This window comes from Sus scrofa, chromosome 13, assembly GCF_000003025.6.
Source record: "Sus scrofa isolate TJ Tabasco breed Duroc chromosome 13, Sscrofa11.1, whole genome shotgun sequence".
Taxonomy (NCBI): domain Eukaryota; kingdom Metazoa; phylum Chordata; class Mammalia; order Artiodactyla; family Suidae; genus Sus; species Sus scrofa.
In genome coordinates this window covers 137,174,662-137,191,131 of record NC_010455.5, presented here as the reverse complement: position 1 = coordinate 137,191,131, position 16,470 = coordinate 137,174,662, and the positions used below count along the sequence as shown (strand labels likewise).

General features: G+C 36.9%; 1 protein-coding gene across 4 annotated transcripts in view; it reads left to right on the top strand.

The window, feature by feature from the left end:
* Window positions 1-15,342, top strand: part of SEC22A (SEC22 homolog A, vesicle trafficking protein) — a 74,909-nt gene extending 59,567 nt beyond the window's left edge. For 3 of the 4 annotated variants that reach the window (XM_021070245.1, XM_021070246.1, XM_021070247.1), the window contains 2 exons: window positions 5,957-6,022; window positions 14,724-15,342. In XM_021070245.1, the coding sequence (XP_020925904.1) occupies window positions 5,957-6,022; window positions 14,724-14,924 (267 nt within the window). In that variant the 3' untranslated portion in view covers window positions 14,925-15,342. The remainder of the gene's footprint in view (window positions 1-5,956; window positions 6,023-14,723) is intronic. The other variant, XM_021070249.1, reaches the window with a different exon arrangement.

Here is a 16,470-nt window from a genome sequence, read left to right as displayed (position 1 = left end):
ACTGTTGGCTCATCAGTAGTAACAAATGTATCATATTAATGTAAGATGTTAATGATAGAGGAAACTGAGTGGGGGAAAGAAGGGGTGTATGGGAGCTCTGCACTATCTGCTTAATTTTCTCTTAATCTAAAACAACTCTCCCTTTTAGTTTCTATCATTAGCACCTATTTTTGTCATTGTTTTGACTTGTATTGATTAAAAGGTCCTTTTTATTCTCACTAATGCCATTGAACTTGATACATACTCTTCTTAGCTTTCTCTCGGCTCATCATTGTATTTTGTGTTAGGAATAATCTCTAGAGTTGCTGTAGATCTAGCTGAAAACTGGTAGTATATTTCCTGAGTGTGAGCAATATATCAGTATTGATCGAAAGTTTGCTTTTTTAAGGCTGTGCATTCTAAATATTCTTTCAAATGCTAAGAATGATTGCCACGTTTAACTTCTAGTATGTAACTTGGTGCCTGAGGCACATTTAAATTTGAGAACCCATATGAATCAACATTCCTATGTATTGTTAATGTTGTTTGAAGATTCAGCACAAGTTCATTTCTTCTAGATTAGTAACTGACTCTTAGGGTGATGTGAGAGATTTATTAAAACACCAAGTACTGAAGTTTTTCTTTGGTATTTAAGTTCAGACCAGGGTGGTTTAGGATGAAGACTTTTTTTTAAGTTGGGAAATTTGATTTAGTCTTCGTAGTGAAGTGTAAATGAGATTATTTTCACTAATTTTTGCAGTTTGTTCTGAATTTAGAGTTGTTAATAAGTTTATTGTGAATTGGCACCTCACGAATGCATTAGCTTTTATCACATTGGACTTATATTGCCTGTTTTCTTTTAAGGATCAGCCTTGAAACAGTGGTATTCATTAAGTTGAGGCCAACCTAGTTTACATGTTGTGCGTCAAAAAAAACTTAAGTATTCTGATACAGCAATAGAAATGCTCACCTGTAAGTCAGAATAACTCAGCCCCATCTGCCAGTAACTAACTTTGTAACCTTGGATGGGTTATTTTACCTTCTTGAATCTCATTTTCCTATTCTGTAAGAGGAAAATTTTAAACTATATAGGCTCAAGGACCACTTTAATACTAAGGTTCTAAACCCCTCTGCTTCTAAAATTGTTTGTAATAGCTACTACAAAGAGGAAGTAATCAACCTGCTTTATTTCTTGCGTTCCTTATTTTCCATAGATTTGTTACTACCTCTTCAAGAAATTACATATCAAAGTTAAATGGAAGTTTTTATTTATTTAGTGGTATAATGTCTACGCTCAGTGCTTGCTTGCTTTCAAAAGAAATAAAAGTGTTTTTCCTGAGTTCTATGCTTATTGTTAAAGAACTGGGTGAAAATATAAAGAAGAAAAGAAAAATCATCCCCCAATTTTCCCTGTATTATATTAATACATACACGCACATACATATACTTGTATGCACATCATATCCATTATATAACTTTGTGTCCTTTTTTTCGCTTAAGATTAAAAAGTGAATGTCTCCCAGTTACAAACATTTAAATAGTATCATCCTAATGCATTCGTGCTATTATATAATGATGCTTCTGCTTACCTCTTCATCCTCACCTTAAAAAAAGATGTTCTTTTCCTTTATGTGTTAGTTTTCAAAGCAATGTATTGGTATCCTAGCAACTCTGAAGGTGAATGTGATTTTCAAAATTTTAAACTATGTACCTCTGCCCCACCTTCACTCCTTTTCCTGTCCACCTGGCCCCCACCCCGCTCCCACTTCTGTCCTCTCTCCACATCTCTGCTCAGTGTTTCCCCAACTTCTAGCTACTCCTTCACCTACATTTCATCTGCTGCTTCTCACTGGCTCTTTTCTCTCACCTCATAAACATGTTATGGCCTACTGATCTTTAAAAAACTAACAAAAAAGTCTCCAAAAAAACCCCTCAGTGTACATTCCCTTTTAATATTTTGAAAACGTACACTACACTTGTTGCCCCCATTCCCTTAACTCTATTCTCTTAGTCTACTGTGAGGTCTTTCTGCCCTCATAATTCTTTCACACACTGACCATGAAGTTCACTGGTGTCTTTCTTGTTGCCAAATATTGCAGCCACTCTTGAGACCTTGTTTTGTGTGTTCCATTTGCCCCATCTCACACACTGTTCAGTTCTTCCTCTTTAAAAAACTCGTTTAATTTTAAAAATTATATTTATTTTAGAAAACAGAAGCAAATAAAATAGATCACTATTAATTGTTTGATGTGTTACCTTATTCTTCTTGACATTATCTCATCCCTTCAGTTCCATGAAACAATTTTCTCCTGTTGTAGTTTTTCCTCTGTCTTCCTCTTCCTCAGTTTACGTGGTAAACTTTCTTCTTCCACATGCCTTGTGACCTGTCTTTTAAATAGTAGCATTTTCCAGTGTCTTGTTCTTAGCTTATATTTGTCTAACTCCACACCTTCTCCTTGGATATATTTATAATGACTTTTTTAAAAAAGTTAATACATGCATAGCCACAGACAATCCGCAGTCATTCATACACACAGTAAAAGGTGTACACGGTAAACTTCAAAGCCTGTAATTTTCACAATAAATAATTCTTATTCCATTTCTCTTCCCCACAGTCAACCACTGGTATATCCTTCTAGAGAGATTATGTGCATATGCTACTACGTATATATTTATATGTGTATACTTATATACTATCCTTCAAAAATTATTCAGTTATAAATGGCAGTATACTCTTCATATACTGAAGATTCATATCTTTTTCTACCTAAAAATATGTGTATCATTTCATATCAGTATATAGACATTCTTTTTAGTGACTGCATAGCATTTTTTTTTATTTGTACCCCCATTTTCCCCTACCATACAACATTTTATTTTGAAAGAATTCAAACTTACAGAAAGATTAAAAAAAACAGTATACTTGGAAGTTCCCTTATGGTGCAGCAGGTTAAGGATCCAGCATTGCTGCAGCCGTGGAACAGGTTGCAACTGCACACAGTTCCATCCCTGGCCTGGGAATTTCCACATGCCTTGGAACCAAAAAAACAAACAAAACCAATACAAATAATACAGTTAACATCTACCTGTATACCTACCTACCTTTCTTCCTTTCTCTATTTTCTTTTTTCTGAGTCATTTGAAATTAAAATCATAGTTATTAAAACAGTGTATTCTGAAATTATTCAATATGTATCATCACAATACCATTATTATACCAAAGAAATTGAAGATCAATGCAATATTATCTAATATAAAATTTATATTCCGGTTTCACAATTAAAAATTAACTCCAAATTTACTTTATATATATTTTTTTCCTCACTCCAGTCTATCAGCCATTTGATTGTCATAGTCCTTTATTTCATTTAACTGGTATTTAAATACATGACTACTAAACTAGATCTCTAGGCTAAACTCTGCCCTGAAGCTGACTTAGGTGTCTACTAAACATAATTATTTGGATATCCCACTAGCAACTCCAAAATAGTATGTCCAAAATGAACACAGTATTTTATGTTCTCAAACCTATTTTTCCTCTTATATTCCCAACTTAGTAAACGGTATCATTCAAATGTTCTCTAAATAGGAGACCTTGGAGACATCCTAGTGTCTTCTTTGAAACTGTGCAAGCTACTCCCTCTGCCTGGAATTCTCTTCCTACGAGTTCATCCTTCAGCATGCAGATTAAGCTTCACTTCCTCTGGCAAACCTTTCCTGGTCCTTTTTTTCTCCAAGCAGAATTACTTATAGAGAATTCCAAGTAGTTTCCCTTAGTACCCTATACGCACAGCTATCCCATTAGTTACCACTTCGGATAGGAATTGTTGGTTTCTGTATCTGCCTTCCTAATTAGAGGGTGAGCTTCTAGAGTTTATGTTGACTTGTTTTCTGTCCTTGGTCTCGTAACACAGTACTTGGCCCATAAGTGTTTAATGAATGAATCTTTTATTGATTGGAAGATTATGTGTATAGACATTCTCTTTAGCAATTTAAAATAAAGTTTTTCAAAGCTCAGCTCAATTTGGCATGCATTTGTTGAATTTCTACTATGAGAACAGTTTTGTGCAAGTAGTAAAATTTATTTTCTGCCTTGAAGAAAGATTAGGATCTCATTGAGAAGACAAGGCCAGTACATTAGAGGTTTATACAATACTGAAAGGTAATCCTACTTATTATCCATTGGATGATGCAGATAATAACTTCTGAGAGAGGGAAGTTAGAAAATATTTTTTCATTTAATGTTCTATTTGTTTGCAAATGTTATTTCATTGAATCTTTACAAGTTTTTTTTCAAAAAAAGGAAACTGAAGTTAAATAGTCCGTAATCGTACAGCTGTTAAAGATTTGAATCCAGATCTGATGAACCCCAGAAACATACTCTTAAATGTTCCAAAGGCAATTAAGAGAGTTATAAAGTGAGAATGTAAATTTAGGGAAAATATAATATTCAGTTGTAAGACAGCAATCAAATCAGTGTATATCCCCACAATTAAAGGTTATATAATTATTGCAAATTAAGTGTTTAAGAAATATTTAGTATCTAGAGAATATGGAATACTAAAAAATATAAAAGTATGATTCCATTTTTTTAATATGCATATAGTTTTATACAGAGAGGATTGGAAGGAAGTACATAAATGGTTAGCATTTGGGAGAATTATCCCAAAGTTGTGATATCGTGGAGTATATGAATTTCTTCTTTGTAACTATCTGTTCCAAATTTTTTACAGTGAAGGTAAACTTTTATTATGAAAAAAGGTCATTTAAAGGACTAAAGAAAAAACAAGACGAACTTATTTAAAAGTCTTAGAATGATTAAAGTAGAAAGGTTTTATGTTGATTTTTCTTGTCTCTGGGATAGAACCGGCCTAACCACCCCAGCCAGATTAATGGTTTCTGTTTTAAGATCATCTCACTAGACAAGCCTTTCCCTCTGCCTTACAGGTACTTCCTTTGCTCAATAGCAAAAGGAAAAGGAATTTTCTCTTTATATTATTTCATGAGGACATGGTCATGAGGGAGTTCCCGTCGTGGCTCAGTAATAATGAACCTGACTAGTATCCATGAGGATGCGGGTTCAGTTTCTGGCCTCGATTGGTGGGTTAAGGATCTGGTGTTGCCATGAGCTGTGGTGTAGGTCTGATGTGGCTCAGATCTTGTGTTGCTGTGGCTGTGGTGTAGGCCAGCAGCTGAAGCTCCAGTTCAACCCCTAGCCTGGGAACTTCCATATGCTGCAGGTGCAGCCCTAAAAAGACAAAAACAACAACAACAACAAAAAAACATGGTCATCCCATGTCTTGTGGGAATTTTTTATTGTATAAAGAGATTTTTTTTTCTATAATAAGGACCGAAGTTAATGTTCCTGCCAGAAGAAAGAAATTTAATGCTCCTGCCTGGGCTTTATTTTCTATTCCATAAAAACATTGAAAGAAATTATAAATATTGATACTTAAGAGAAATTAAAAAGTAATAGAAAAAATGGATTGTTACATGTTTCCATTACTTTTTTTTTTTTAAGAAATAGTTTATGCATGATCCATCTCAGGTTTCCTCTGGGTGGCTCTTTTTCTAGTAATATCAGGAATGACTATCTCCTCATTGAGCTTTAGCACACTCTAGTGGACAGCAGCTTTTCAGTTTGGGTTGTGACTTTTAAAAAAAATTTTTTTTACATCATGCCAAATGACTTTATTGGACAGTTCAATGATGTGCTTGTTAGGTGGTAAAATTTGTCAATATTGATTTGAGTCAAGTAGTAAGGCTAGTCAGTAGGCCTAATTAGGCTGTTGGGTGTTGTATATTTTTGTATGGTTTCTTTAGTAGAGAGAAGAGGCTTTTTACATTCCATCGAAACTTGTTTCCACTGGCTTTTTGACTGTGTGTAAATGTTGTCATAACCTATCCTGATGGATTGTTTTTGGATATGGGCTTCCACCAGAAAAAGAGAAAGTAATTTTTTATTTTGTTTTTGCAGAGTGATGGTGAGGATTTTAATTACATTGTTGCATTTTTCCTTGGAACAGCAGCCTGCCTTTATCAGGTAGGTTCTCTCCTATTTTTAAGAAACACATTCCCATCATTGCCTGTTTCAGGTATCAGTTCTGGTAATTCCTGTATACTTTAAATAAATAAAAATAATGTCTGTGTTCTTTGCCTCTCCCTTAATTTGAGCTTCTGTGATCCTTTTGAATGGACATAGATCCCAGTGAACTAGTGTTAACCCTCTCCTGTGCCAGGGCTTCAGTGGTAGCATGTCATCTACCCGTGGCAGTAAAGGCTAATTCTGGTGACTTATTCAGCTTCCAGACTCTACTTTTACTTCAGGCTGAGGATTTTGTACTCTTGGGAAAGTCTTTGAATAGGGGATAGCAAGAGCGGGCTTTCAGAATATTTAATTTAGCAGTGATGAATAGGATGAATTATCAGAGCAGAGAGACTAGAAGTGAGGAAATTAGATGAGAGGTGATTACATTACTTTAGGCAGAAGATAATGAAAACCTAAACTCTGATAATGGCAGTAGGGATAGGAAGAAAAAGGATGCTGAGAAGGACGACTCACCAGTTCTCGAAGACAGAATAGATCTGAGACTTTAGGAAGAGGAAGTTTTGCACCCAAGTGATAGGGAGACGTGTACTCCCATTTCCAAGGCCAGAGGAGGCATAGATTTATCGAGAAGGGAGAGGTCACCATACCAATTACCCAGACACAAGAATGTCTTTTCTAAAATGTGTTAGAATAATCTAGGCCTTTTGACATAACTTTTGTAAATAACACATTTTTTTGTTTTGCATAGAAAAACATTAGAAAGATTCAGGACTTCAAATAAAAAGACGATGTATTAGAAATTTTAGATAAGCAATGAGATCTAGCTGTATAGCCCAGGGAACTATGTCTAGTCACTTGTGATGGAACATGATGGAGGATAATGTGAGAAAAAGAATGTGTATGTATGTGTGTGTGTGACAGAAGACTGTAAAGCAACTATAATGGAAAAAAATAAAGATTTTTTTTTTTTTTTTTTTTTGGTCTTGATAGGGCTGCACCCACAGTATATGGAGGTTCCCAGGCTGGGGTCAAATCGGAGCTGTAGCCGCCGGCCTACGCCACAGCCACAGCAATGCAGGATCCAAGCTGTGTCTGCAGCCTACACTACAGCTCACAGCCACACCAGATCCTTAACCCACTGAGCGAGGCCAGGGATCAAACCTGAGTCCTGTTGGATGCTAGTCAGGTTTGTTAACCACTGAGCCGCGACGGGAACTCCAAAAAACAATCGGAGCTACAGCTGTCGGCCTGCGCCAAAGCCACAGCAATGCCAGATCCTCAACCTTGATCTGGCGAGGCCAGGGATGGAACCCACAACCTCACGGTTCCTAGTCGGATTCGTTTCCGCTGCACCATGATGGGAACTCCTATATACATGGTTTGTTGCCTTTTCCTCCAGGACTTAGGTACTTATGGAATCCCAGAGTGCAGCCAGAAAGAGGTTATCTTGATACGGAGCATTTAAATTAGGAAATCAGAGGAAGTCTCAAGAAAGTAGACACTTACTTTTCTCTCAGTGTTTCATTTTGAAAGCATTCAAACTTATAGAAAAGTTGAAAAACTAGTGTACCCAGAATCACCAGATGTTAACATTTTGCAACATTTGCTTTCTCTCTCACTTTGTATGTTTGTGCATATAATGTGTGTAGGCATTGTTTATAAAGTAAGTTGCAGGGAAAAATGAATGTGTAAAGTTGTTTTTCTTATTAAATATTTTGAGATAATTATAGACTCATGTGAAGTCCTGTATAACCTTTACCTGTTTCCCCCGGATGGTACTGTCTTGCAAAGCTGTAATATGTACCACAACCAGGATATTGATGTTGATGCCATCAAGGTATAGAACAATCCTGTCACCGTGAAGACTCCTCATATTGCGTTTTATACTTCCCTCCTGCCCCAATCCCTCCTTAATCTCTGGCAACCACTAATGTGTTCTCCATTAATATAATATTCTGGAGTTCCCCTCGTGGCGCAGTGGTTAACGAATCTGACTAGTAACCATGAGGTTGCAGGTTCAATCCCTGGCCTTGCTCAGTGGTTTAACGATCCGGCGTTGCTGTGAGCTGTGGCATAGGTTGCAGACACGGCTCGGATCCTGCATTGCTGTGGCTCTGGTGTAGGCCGGCGGATGCAGCTCTGATTCAACCCTTAGCCTGGGAACCTCCATATGCCGTGGGAGTGACCCTAGAAAAGGCAAAAAGCCAAAAAAAAAAAAAAAAACCCATGTTAAAAAATATAATATTCTCATTTTGAGCATGTTATATGAATGAAACATACAGTATATAACTTTTTGTGATTGGCATTTTTTTCTCAGCATAATTTTTGGGGGATTTATCTAAATTGTTGTATATATCAGTGGTTTGTTCCTTTTTATTGCTGAATTGTATTCTGTGGTATGGTTGTATCACAGTTTGATTATTCACTCATTCCAAGGACATCTAATTTGTTTCTGGTTTTTGATTCTTATAAATAAAGTTGCAGTGAACATTCATGTACAGTTTTTTGTGTTAACATAAGTCTCCATTTCTCTGAGATAAATGCCCAGGAAATGCAATTGCTGAGTTGTGATAGTGCATGGTAGCTGCATGTTTATTAAGAGACAAACTTTTCCACAGTAGTGTACCATTTTATACTTCCACCAGCATTGTGTCAGCGATCCAGTTTCTCTGCATCCTTACCGGCATCTAGTATTGTTGCTATTTTTTATTTTATTTATTTTTATTTATTTTTTGTCTTTTGGGGGCCACACCCACAGCCTATGGAAGTTCCCAGGCTAGGGGTTGAATTGGAGCTTCAGCTGTGGGCCTACACCACAGTCACCAATGCCAGATCCAAGCCACGTGTGTGACTTACACCACAGCTCATGTCAGTGCTGGATCCTTAACCCCTAACCCGCTGAGCGAGGTCAGGGATCAAACCTGCATCCTCATGGATACTAGTCAGATTTGTTTCTGCCCAGCCACAGCAGGAACTCCCCCTTTTTTTTTCTTTCTTTTTTTTTTTCTAGTGGCCATGCCTGTGGCATATGGAAGTTCCCAGGCTAGTGGTTGAGTCAGAGCTACAGCTGCTGGCCTACGCCACAGCCACAGCAGCCACAGCCACAGCAGCTCAGGATCTGAGCCGCATATGCGACCTACATCACAGCTCATGGCAACGTTGGATCCTTAACCCACTGAGCAAGGCCAGGGATTGAACCCGCATCCTCATGGTTACTAGTTGGGTTTGTTACCACTGAGCCACAATGAGAACTCCCACGAACTCCTATTTTTTTATTTTAGCCGCTCTCATAGGTATGTAGTGATAGCTCATTGTGGTTTCAATTTGCACTAATGGCTAATGGTGTTGAATGTAATTTCATGTGTTTGTCACCTGTGTGTCATCTGTCATGAACATGTTTGTTTGTGTCTTTTGCCTATTTTCTAATTGGATTGTTTGTCTTTTACTGTTGACTGTTGAGTTTGAGAGTTCTTTATATATTTCAGATATTAGTCCTTTGTCAGATACATACTTTGCAAACATCTTCTCCCAGTTTTAGCTTGTCTTTCATCCTCTTAACAGGGTCTTTTGCAGAACAAATATTTTACATTTTTATGAAGTTAAATTTATCAGTTTTTTTCCTTTTATGGATCTTGCTTATAGTGTTAAGGCTAAGAACTATTTGCCCACCCCCAGATCCTAAAGATCTTTTCTTATGTGTTTTTTTCCCTGAAAGTTTTATATTTTTTTTTTACATTTAAATCCGTGATGCATTTAGAGTTTTGTATAATAAGTAAGATTTTTTGGTTTTTGGTTTTTTTTGCCTTGCATGAATGGTTAAGTTCTCCAGCACTATTTGGTGAAAAGCCCTTTTTTCTCTACTGAGTTGCTTTTGCATTAAAAATAAAATCAGTTAAGTGTGTTTTTGTGGGTCTGTTTGTGGGTTCTGTATTCTGTTCCATTGATCTAAGTGTCTCTCCCTCTGCCAGTACCATGTAGTCTTGATTACTGCACTATTTAATACATCTTAAAAATAGTTATAAAACTATTCAAATAATGTTTTATAATGATTGAATTATGGTGGTTTGTGTTTTATGAGAAAAAGGTCCATTTCACTTAAGTTATCAGATTCCGTGTGTCAAGTTGGTTGCAACTTTCCCTTAGTAGGATATATAGTGATACTCCATTTCATTCCTCATACTGATAATTTGTATATTCTCTTTTATCAGTCTTACATGTTAATTTCATTGATCTTTTCACTGAGCCTGCATTTTGTTTTACAAGTTTTTTTTTTTTTTTTTGTCTTTTGTCTTTTGTCTTTTTAGGGCCACACTTGGTGACATGTGGAGGTTCCCAGGCTAGGGGTCGAATCAGAGCTACAGCTGCCGGCCTACACCACAGCTCACACCAACACCGGATCCTTAACCCACTGAACAAGGCCAGGGATCAAACCTACAACCTCATGGTTCCTAGTCAGATTTGTTTCCACCACGCCATGAGGGGACTCCCCTATTTTCTATTTTATTGATTTTTGCACTTAACCTATATTATTTCTTTTTTCTTTTTATGGCTGCACCTGTGGTATATGGAAGTTCCTGGGCTAGGAGGTCAAATTGGAACTGCACCTGCAGCCTATGCAACAGCCACAGCAATACCAGATCTGAGCCACATTTGTGACCTGTGCCACAGCTTGTGACAGTGCTGATCTGTAACCCACTGAGCAGGCCCAGGGATTAAACCCACATTCTCACAAACAAAATGTTGGGTTCTTAACCCACTGAGCCACAGTGGGAACTCCCTATTATTTCTTTCCTCATGCTCGCTTTGAGTTTATTTTGCTTTTCTTTTTCTAGGTTCTTGAGATAGAAGCTTAGATGATTTGATTTGAGAATTTTCTCTTTTGTAATATATATGTTTAGTGTTATAAATTTCCCTCAGCATTTGTTAACTGCATTCCATACATTTTGAGATGGTATGTTTTCATTTTCATTTAATTCAGTGTATTTAAAAAAAATTCCCTGCAATTTCCTCTTTGATGTATGAATTATTTAGAATTGGGTGGCATAGTTTCCAAGTGTTTGGATATTTTCTGATTCTTTCCATTACTGATTTCTACTTTGATTACATTGTAGGTGGAAAACATATTCTGTGTGCTTTCAGTTATTTTATATTTGATGAGGTTTGTTCTGTGGCCCAAAATATGGTCTGTCTTGGTATATGTTGCATGGGCACTTGATCAGAACGTGTATTCTGCTTTGTTGAGTGGGTGTTCTCTAAATGTTGATTAGATCATGTTAGTTGATGCTGTTGTTCAGTTCTTACATATGCTTGCTGATTTTCTGGCTGGTTCTATCAGTTGTTGAGAGAGGAGTATTGAAGCTTTCATCTGTGTTTATGTATTTCTCTTTTCAGTTCTGTCAGTTTTTGCCTCAAGTTTTTTGCAGCTCTGTTATTTGACTCATACACATTTAGGGTTGCAGTGTCTTCTTGATTGATGGATCCATTTATAATTATATAATAACCCTCTCTGTCCCTGGTTGTTTTTTACTTTCTTGAAATATTTTATATTTATCCAATAGTAATATAGCTACTTGTGCTTACCTTTGATGAATATTTGCATTTATATCCTTTCCCATCCTTTTGACTTGGCTGTGTCATTTGAAGTGAATTTCTGGTAGATAACATAGAGTTCATTTATGTTTTTTAATCCATCCTGTCAATCTCTCTCTTTTGATTGCTGTATTTAAGCCATTTCTATTCAGTGTAATTACTGATATGTTAGGACTTAAGTCTCCCATCATACTTTTTAGTTTTTCGTTTTTCTGTTTTCTCTTTCCTGTCTTCCTGTGGGTTACTTGAACAAACTTTTAGAACTTCATTTTGCTTTTCTATGATGTTTTTGAGTGTGTCTCTTTGCACATATTTTTAAATAGTTGCTCTAGGTATTTCATTTTACCTGCTTATCTCAGTTTTCTGGTGTCATCATTTTACGAGTTCAAGTGAAGCATAGGAACTATACCTTCCTTTCTGTCACCTTGTCCTCCTCTATTCCTAATGTAATTGTCTTAAATAGTTCCTCTGCATATATGTAGAACCACGTCACTGTTATAGTTTTTACTTTAACCATCAAACATAATTTTAGAAAGCTCTTAAATTAAAAAGCCAAGCCTGTTGTATTTATCCGTGTTTTTTCTGTGATCCTATTCTAGCCAGTGTTCTAAGATTCCTTCTGAACACTGTTTCCTTTCTGTCTATAGAACTCCTTTTATCCATTATTTAAAGTACATTCATAGGTGATAAATTCTCTCAGTCTTCTCTCATCTGAGAATATCTTTGTTTCCCCTTCATTCCTAAAGGATATTTTTGCTGGATATAGGATTTTGGATTAACAGTTGCTTTCTTTCAGCATTTGAAAAATATTGCTCCACTCTTTGCTGGCCGTCATGGTTTCCAATGAGAAATCCATTGCCTTGTTAATGCCAAGTGGAGGTGAATGTCCAGAGTCTCACCTGGTCTCCACTGACACTGCAGGGCTGGGATGAGGGAGTCACTACTATTGAATGGAATTAAAGTTCTGGCTTCCCACTTGCCTTCCCTGAAGCCCTGGAGGGTAAGAACATCTCCTTACGGCATCATAGGTTTCCCATATAGGCATCGATAGGGTGAGTGTGGGTGGTCACAGGTTTTGTTTTGTTTTGTTTTTGGTATGTTTGGCTGGAGTAAGATAGTTATTATGTATAAGTTCTCTATCTTGGTAAGGTGCCCCTTTCTTGGTCTTTTGGCTAAAGAGAGCAAGATTTTTATTGAGTGTTTTTTGTTTTGGGTTTTTTTGGTGTGCACCCATTGGTATTTCTGGTTGCCAGCTTCTTCAGCTTCAAGTGTGGGATATATGAGGTAAAAAAAGAAAAAGAAAAAAGGAAAACTTTAGGTAATTTACCTCTGTCATTCCTTGGATCTCAAGGTCCTTAGCCTGTCTGCCTTCTTCTCTCCATCATCCAGAGTCATCTTTTGCTTGTTTGATAAATAATGTCCAGGGTTTTTAGTTGTGCCCAGTGGGAAGAATAAGAGAAAGTACATCAACTCCATCTTCCCAGAAGCAGAAGTTTCTACATGGTTGTTTTTAAAGTAAATTACAAGGAGTTCCCATTATGGTGCAGCAGAAATGAATCCGACTGGTAACCATGAGGTTGCAGGTTTGATCCCTGCCCTCGCTCAGTGGGTTAAGGATCCAGCATTGCCATGAGCTGTGGTGTAGGTCCCAGTCACTTCTCGGATCCCGTGTTGCTGTGGCTGTGGCATAGGCCAGCAGCTGTAGTTCCGATTTGACCCCTAGCCTGGGAATGTCCATATGCCGCAGGTGCAGCCCTTAAAAAAAAAAAAAGTAAATTACAAGCAGCAAATATTTCACTTCTATAAACTTCAGCACGCTTCTTTTGAGAACAAAGACATCCTTCTACGTAACCATGATAACCTTTATCACACCCAGGAAATGTAACATTGATATAAAATTATCTAATATAGGATTCAGATTCAGATTCTGATGTCTCCAAAATGGTCTTTATAGCTCTTTTCCTCCAATTCCAGATTGCGCATTGTGTTTGGTTATTATATATCTTTTAATCAACAATGCCATTTTCTGGCCTTTTTGTTCTATTTTGTTTTGTTTTTATCTTTCATAATATTGACATTTTTAAATTTAATTTAATTTTATTTTTTGTCTTTTGACTTTTTAGGACCGCACCCTAAGTGGCGAGGATTTGTGGGGCAGGGGAATACTTTCTTTGCTGTATTATCTAAATTACCACTCATTATCTCCTCTGTTCTATTTTTCAGTCTTTTTACCTTTTCCAGAGTATAGCTACTTGATTATATATGTGTGTGTTTGTCTCCCCCACTAGAATGTAAGCTCCATGTGAGTGAGTACTTGTTTACTTAAAGCTAAAGAACAGGAGTTCCCATTGTGGCTCAGTGATAATGAACACAACTAGTATCCCTGAGGATGTGGGTTCAATCCCTGGCATTGCTCAGTGGGTTAAGGATCCAGTGTTGCTGTGAGGTTCAGTGTAGGTCATAGATGCAGCTGTAGCTTCGATTCGACCCCTAGCCTGGGAACTTCCATATGTTGCAGGTGCGGCCCTAAAAAAAAAGAAAAAAAAAAAAAAAAACTAAAGCAAACTAAAGAACAATGCCTGTGTTGTAGCACACATTCAATAAATATCCATTGAATGAATTCTCTCTCAAATGTTCACTCAGATCCTAGCTGAGCTCTTTCAATATGGGGGATTGGCAAATATTTATTAATTTCATTAATATTCAGATTCAAGTTATATGAGCCCATTTTGCTAAATAGCTGGCGTGAGTTTTTTGTGCTTTCTGGAATAGAACCCCCTTGACCCTGAGAATGCTTCTTAGTTGCCTGTCATCTTGAAGAATTTGTTTAGCCTGTTTGCAAGGGAGTTATCCATTTAAAATGTGATACAAAATGCTTTTTCTTTTGAAAAATGAAAAACATAAAAGGAAAAATCTATTTCCCTTTTAAGGTGTGGAGCTTTCATAGTTGAATGTCTTAAAGATGTTACATTATCTTATCTGTAGTTGAAAAATCCCCTTATTCCACTCTCATATTTTACCCTGTGACTTATTAGAGTTTTATAGTAGAAGCATCTATTTCTTTTCCTATAACCCTAATCATCTTTCATTTTTATATTTTCAACAGTGTTACTTACTTGTCTACTACACCGGCTGGCGGAATGTCAAATCTTTTTTGACTTTTGGCTTAATCTGTCTATGCAACATGTATCTCTATGAACTGCGCAACCTCTGGCAGCTTTTCTTTCATGTGACTGTGGGAGCATTTGTTACACTACAGATCTGGCTAAGGCAAGCCCAGGGCAAGGCTCCTGATTATGATGTCTGACACCATCCTTCAGACTATTGCCTTGGCTTCAGGGGAAGGAGGAGGGAGCATGTCTTAACTACCACTGTGATGAAGAACCTGTTCACCACAAAGAAGCTCTGTTTTCTCTCTCTCCAACTGTCTTTTTTGCTTTAAGTCAGCATAGCATGCCTGTGAGCATGCATTACCTGTTAGGCAAACTTCTCTCAGCAGAATGTTGGCCATGAGGTTATCATTTGGAAGATGAGGAGACGCCATGGCAGTGGAAGAATAGTCAGTCACCATTGGAAGACTTGGCCAGCAGCCGTGGCTGGAGGGTTGAGTCAAAAAGTATGTGTGGTACTTTCTCTGAGAACCAAGCAGGAGCTCTACAACCCCAGTTTGCCTTTGTGAGGCATTAGTGTAGACCAAATAAAAAGATGCTGCAGTGAATTAGAAAGTTTATGTGTAAAACATGACTTGCTGAATATCAGATTATTTGCACATTTATGGTACCATGAGTTTATGAAGTCTAAATTGGTGTGGAGTTAATTCCTTTTCCTTTTGCTTGAATCTAAACTCTGGAAATTGCCCAGTGTAGAAGAAGGCTGTGGTAAGCTCATCCTTGGCTTTCCTTTCACAAGTATTGAATACTCTTCCTTTCACAAGTATTGAAAACACAGTGACACATGTTTTTTTCTTAGACCATGTTTATACTTTCTTTTGGAATAACTTTTGAAAATATGATTTGTTAGACCATAACCATTGTTTCCCAGACTTCAATCACTTGAGTATTATACATGCTATGATTTACTTAATATTCATCTTTTAAATTTTAAAATATTTCAAAAAGAAACTCTACTCCAAGTGGAAAACCAGCATCAGATTGCTATAAATAAAAGATAACAACAAAATAAATACAATTAAAACAAAAAATGTTATTAAATTCTACCTAAATACCAGTGCAAGTCAAGGCTCTGAATCCAAGAAGCCTGCTCTTTTGTTGCAGTGAGAGATGTTACCCAGCACCAAAATGGGGATCTCTCTGTGGAATTATCAGAAGTCTAAAAGAAAATTGCAAAGGGAATGACATCCTCACCATGGTTCAGCATGGCTTAATTCTGTGTTGAGTACCACCGAAAATCATCTTACATGCCACCCAGTGGTATGGATCCTGCACTATGGAAACACTGAACTGCTCCAAGAGAATCAGAAGGTGACTCTTCTCTCAGTGCCTCATTATTTTAAGGCTTTGATTAATTAAGTACCTACTGTCTTAGGTAACTTACTTGCTTTTTGGTAACATTATAAAGATTGTTAAAGCAGTCATGAATTAATAGACAAGGCATAGTTTGGTTCCATTAGCAAAATATACAGCTCTCCTGGTTTTGAAGTCATTTTCATGAGTGATTTTCTTGAGAAATTATTCCAGTTAAAGAATTCATGAGGTACTAAAATTTGATCTCCAGAAAAACAGTGGACCTATTACATAGCATTCATGTTACTGGGCATATTGATTCAGCAAAAGAAATAGTCCAGAGGGGTAGCATCACTGAATTACATTGTTTGCAGAACCGCTATACCTAAA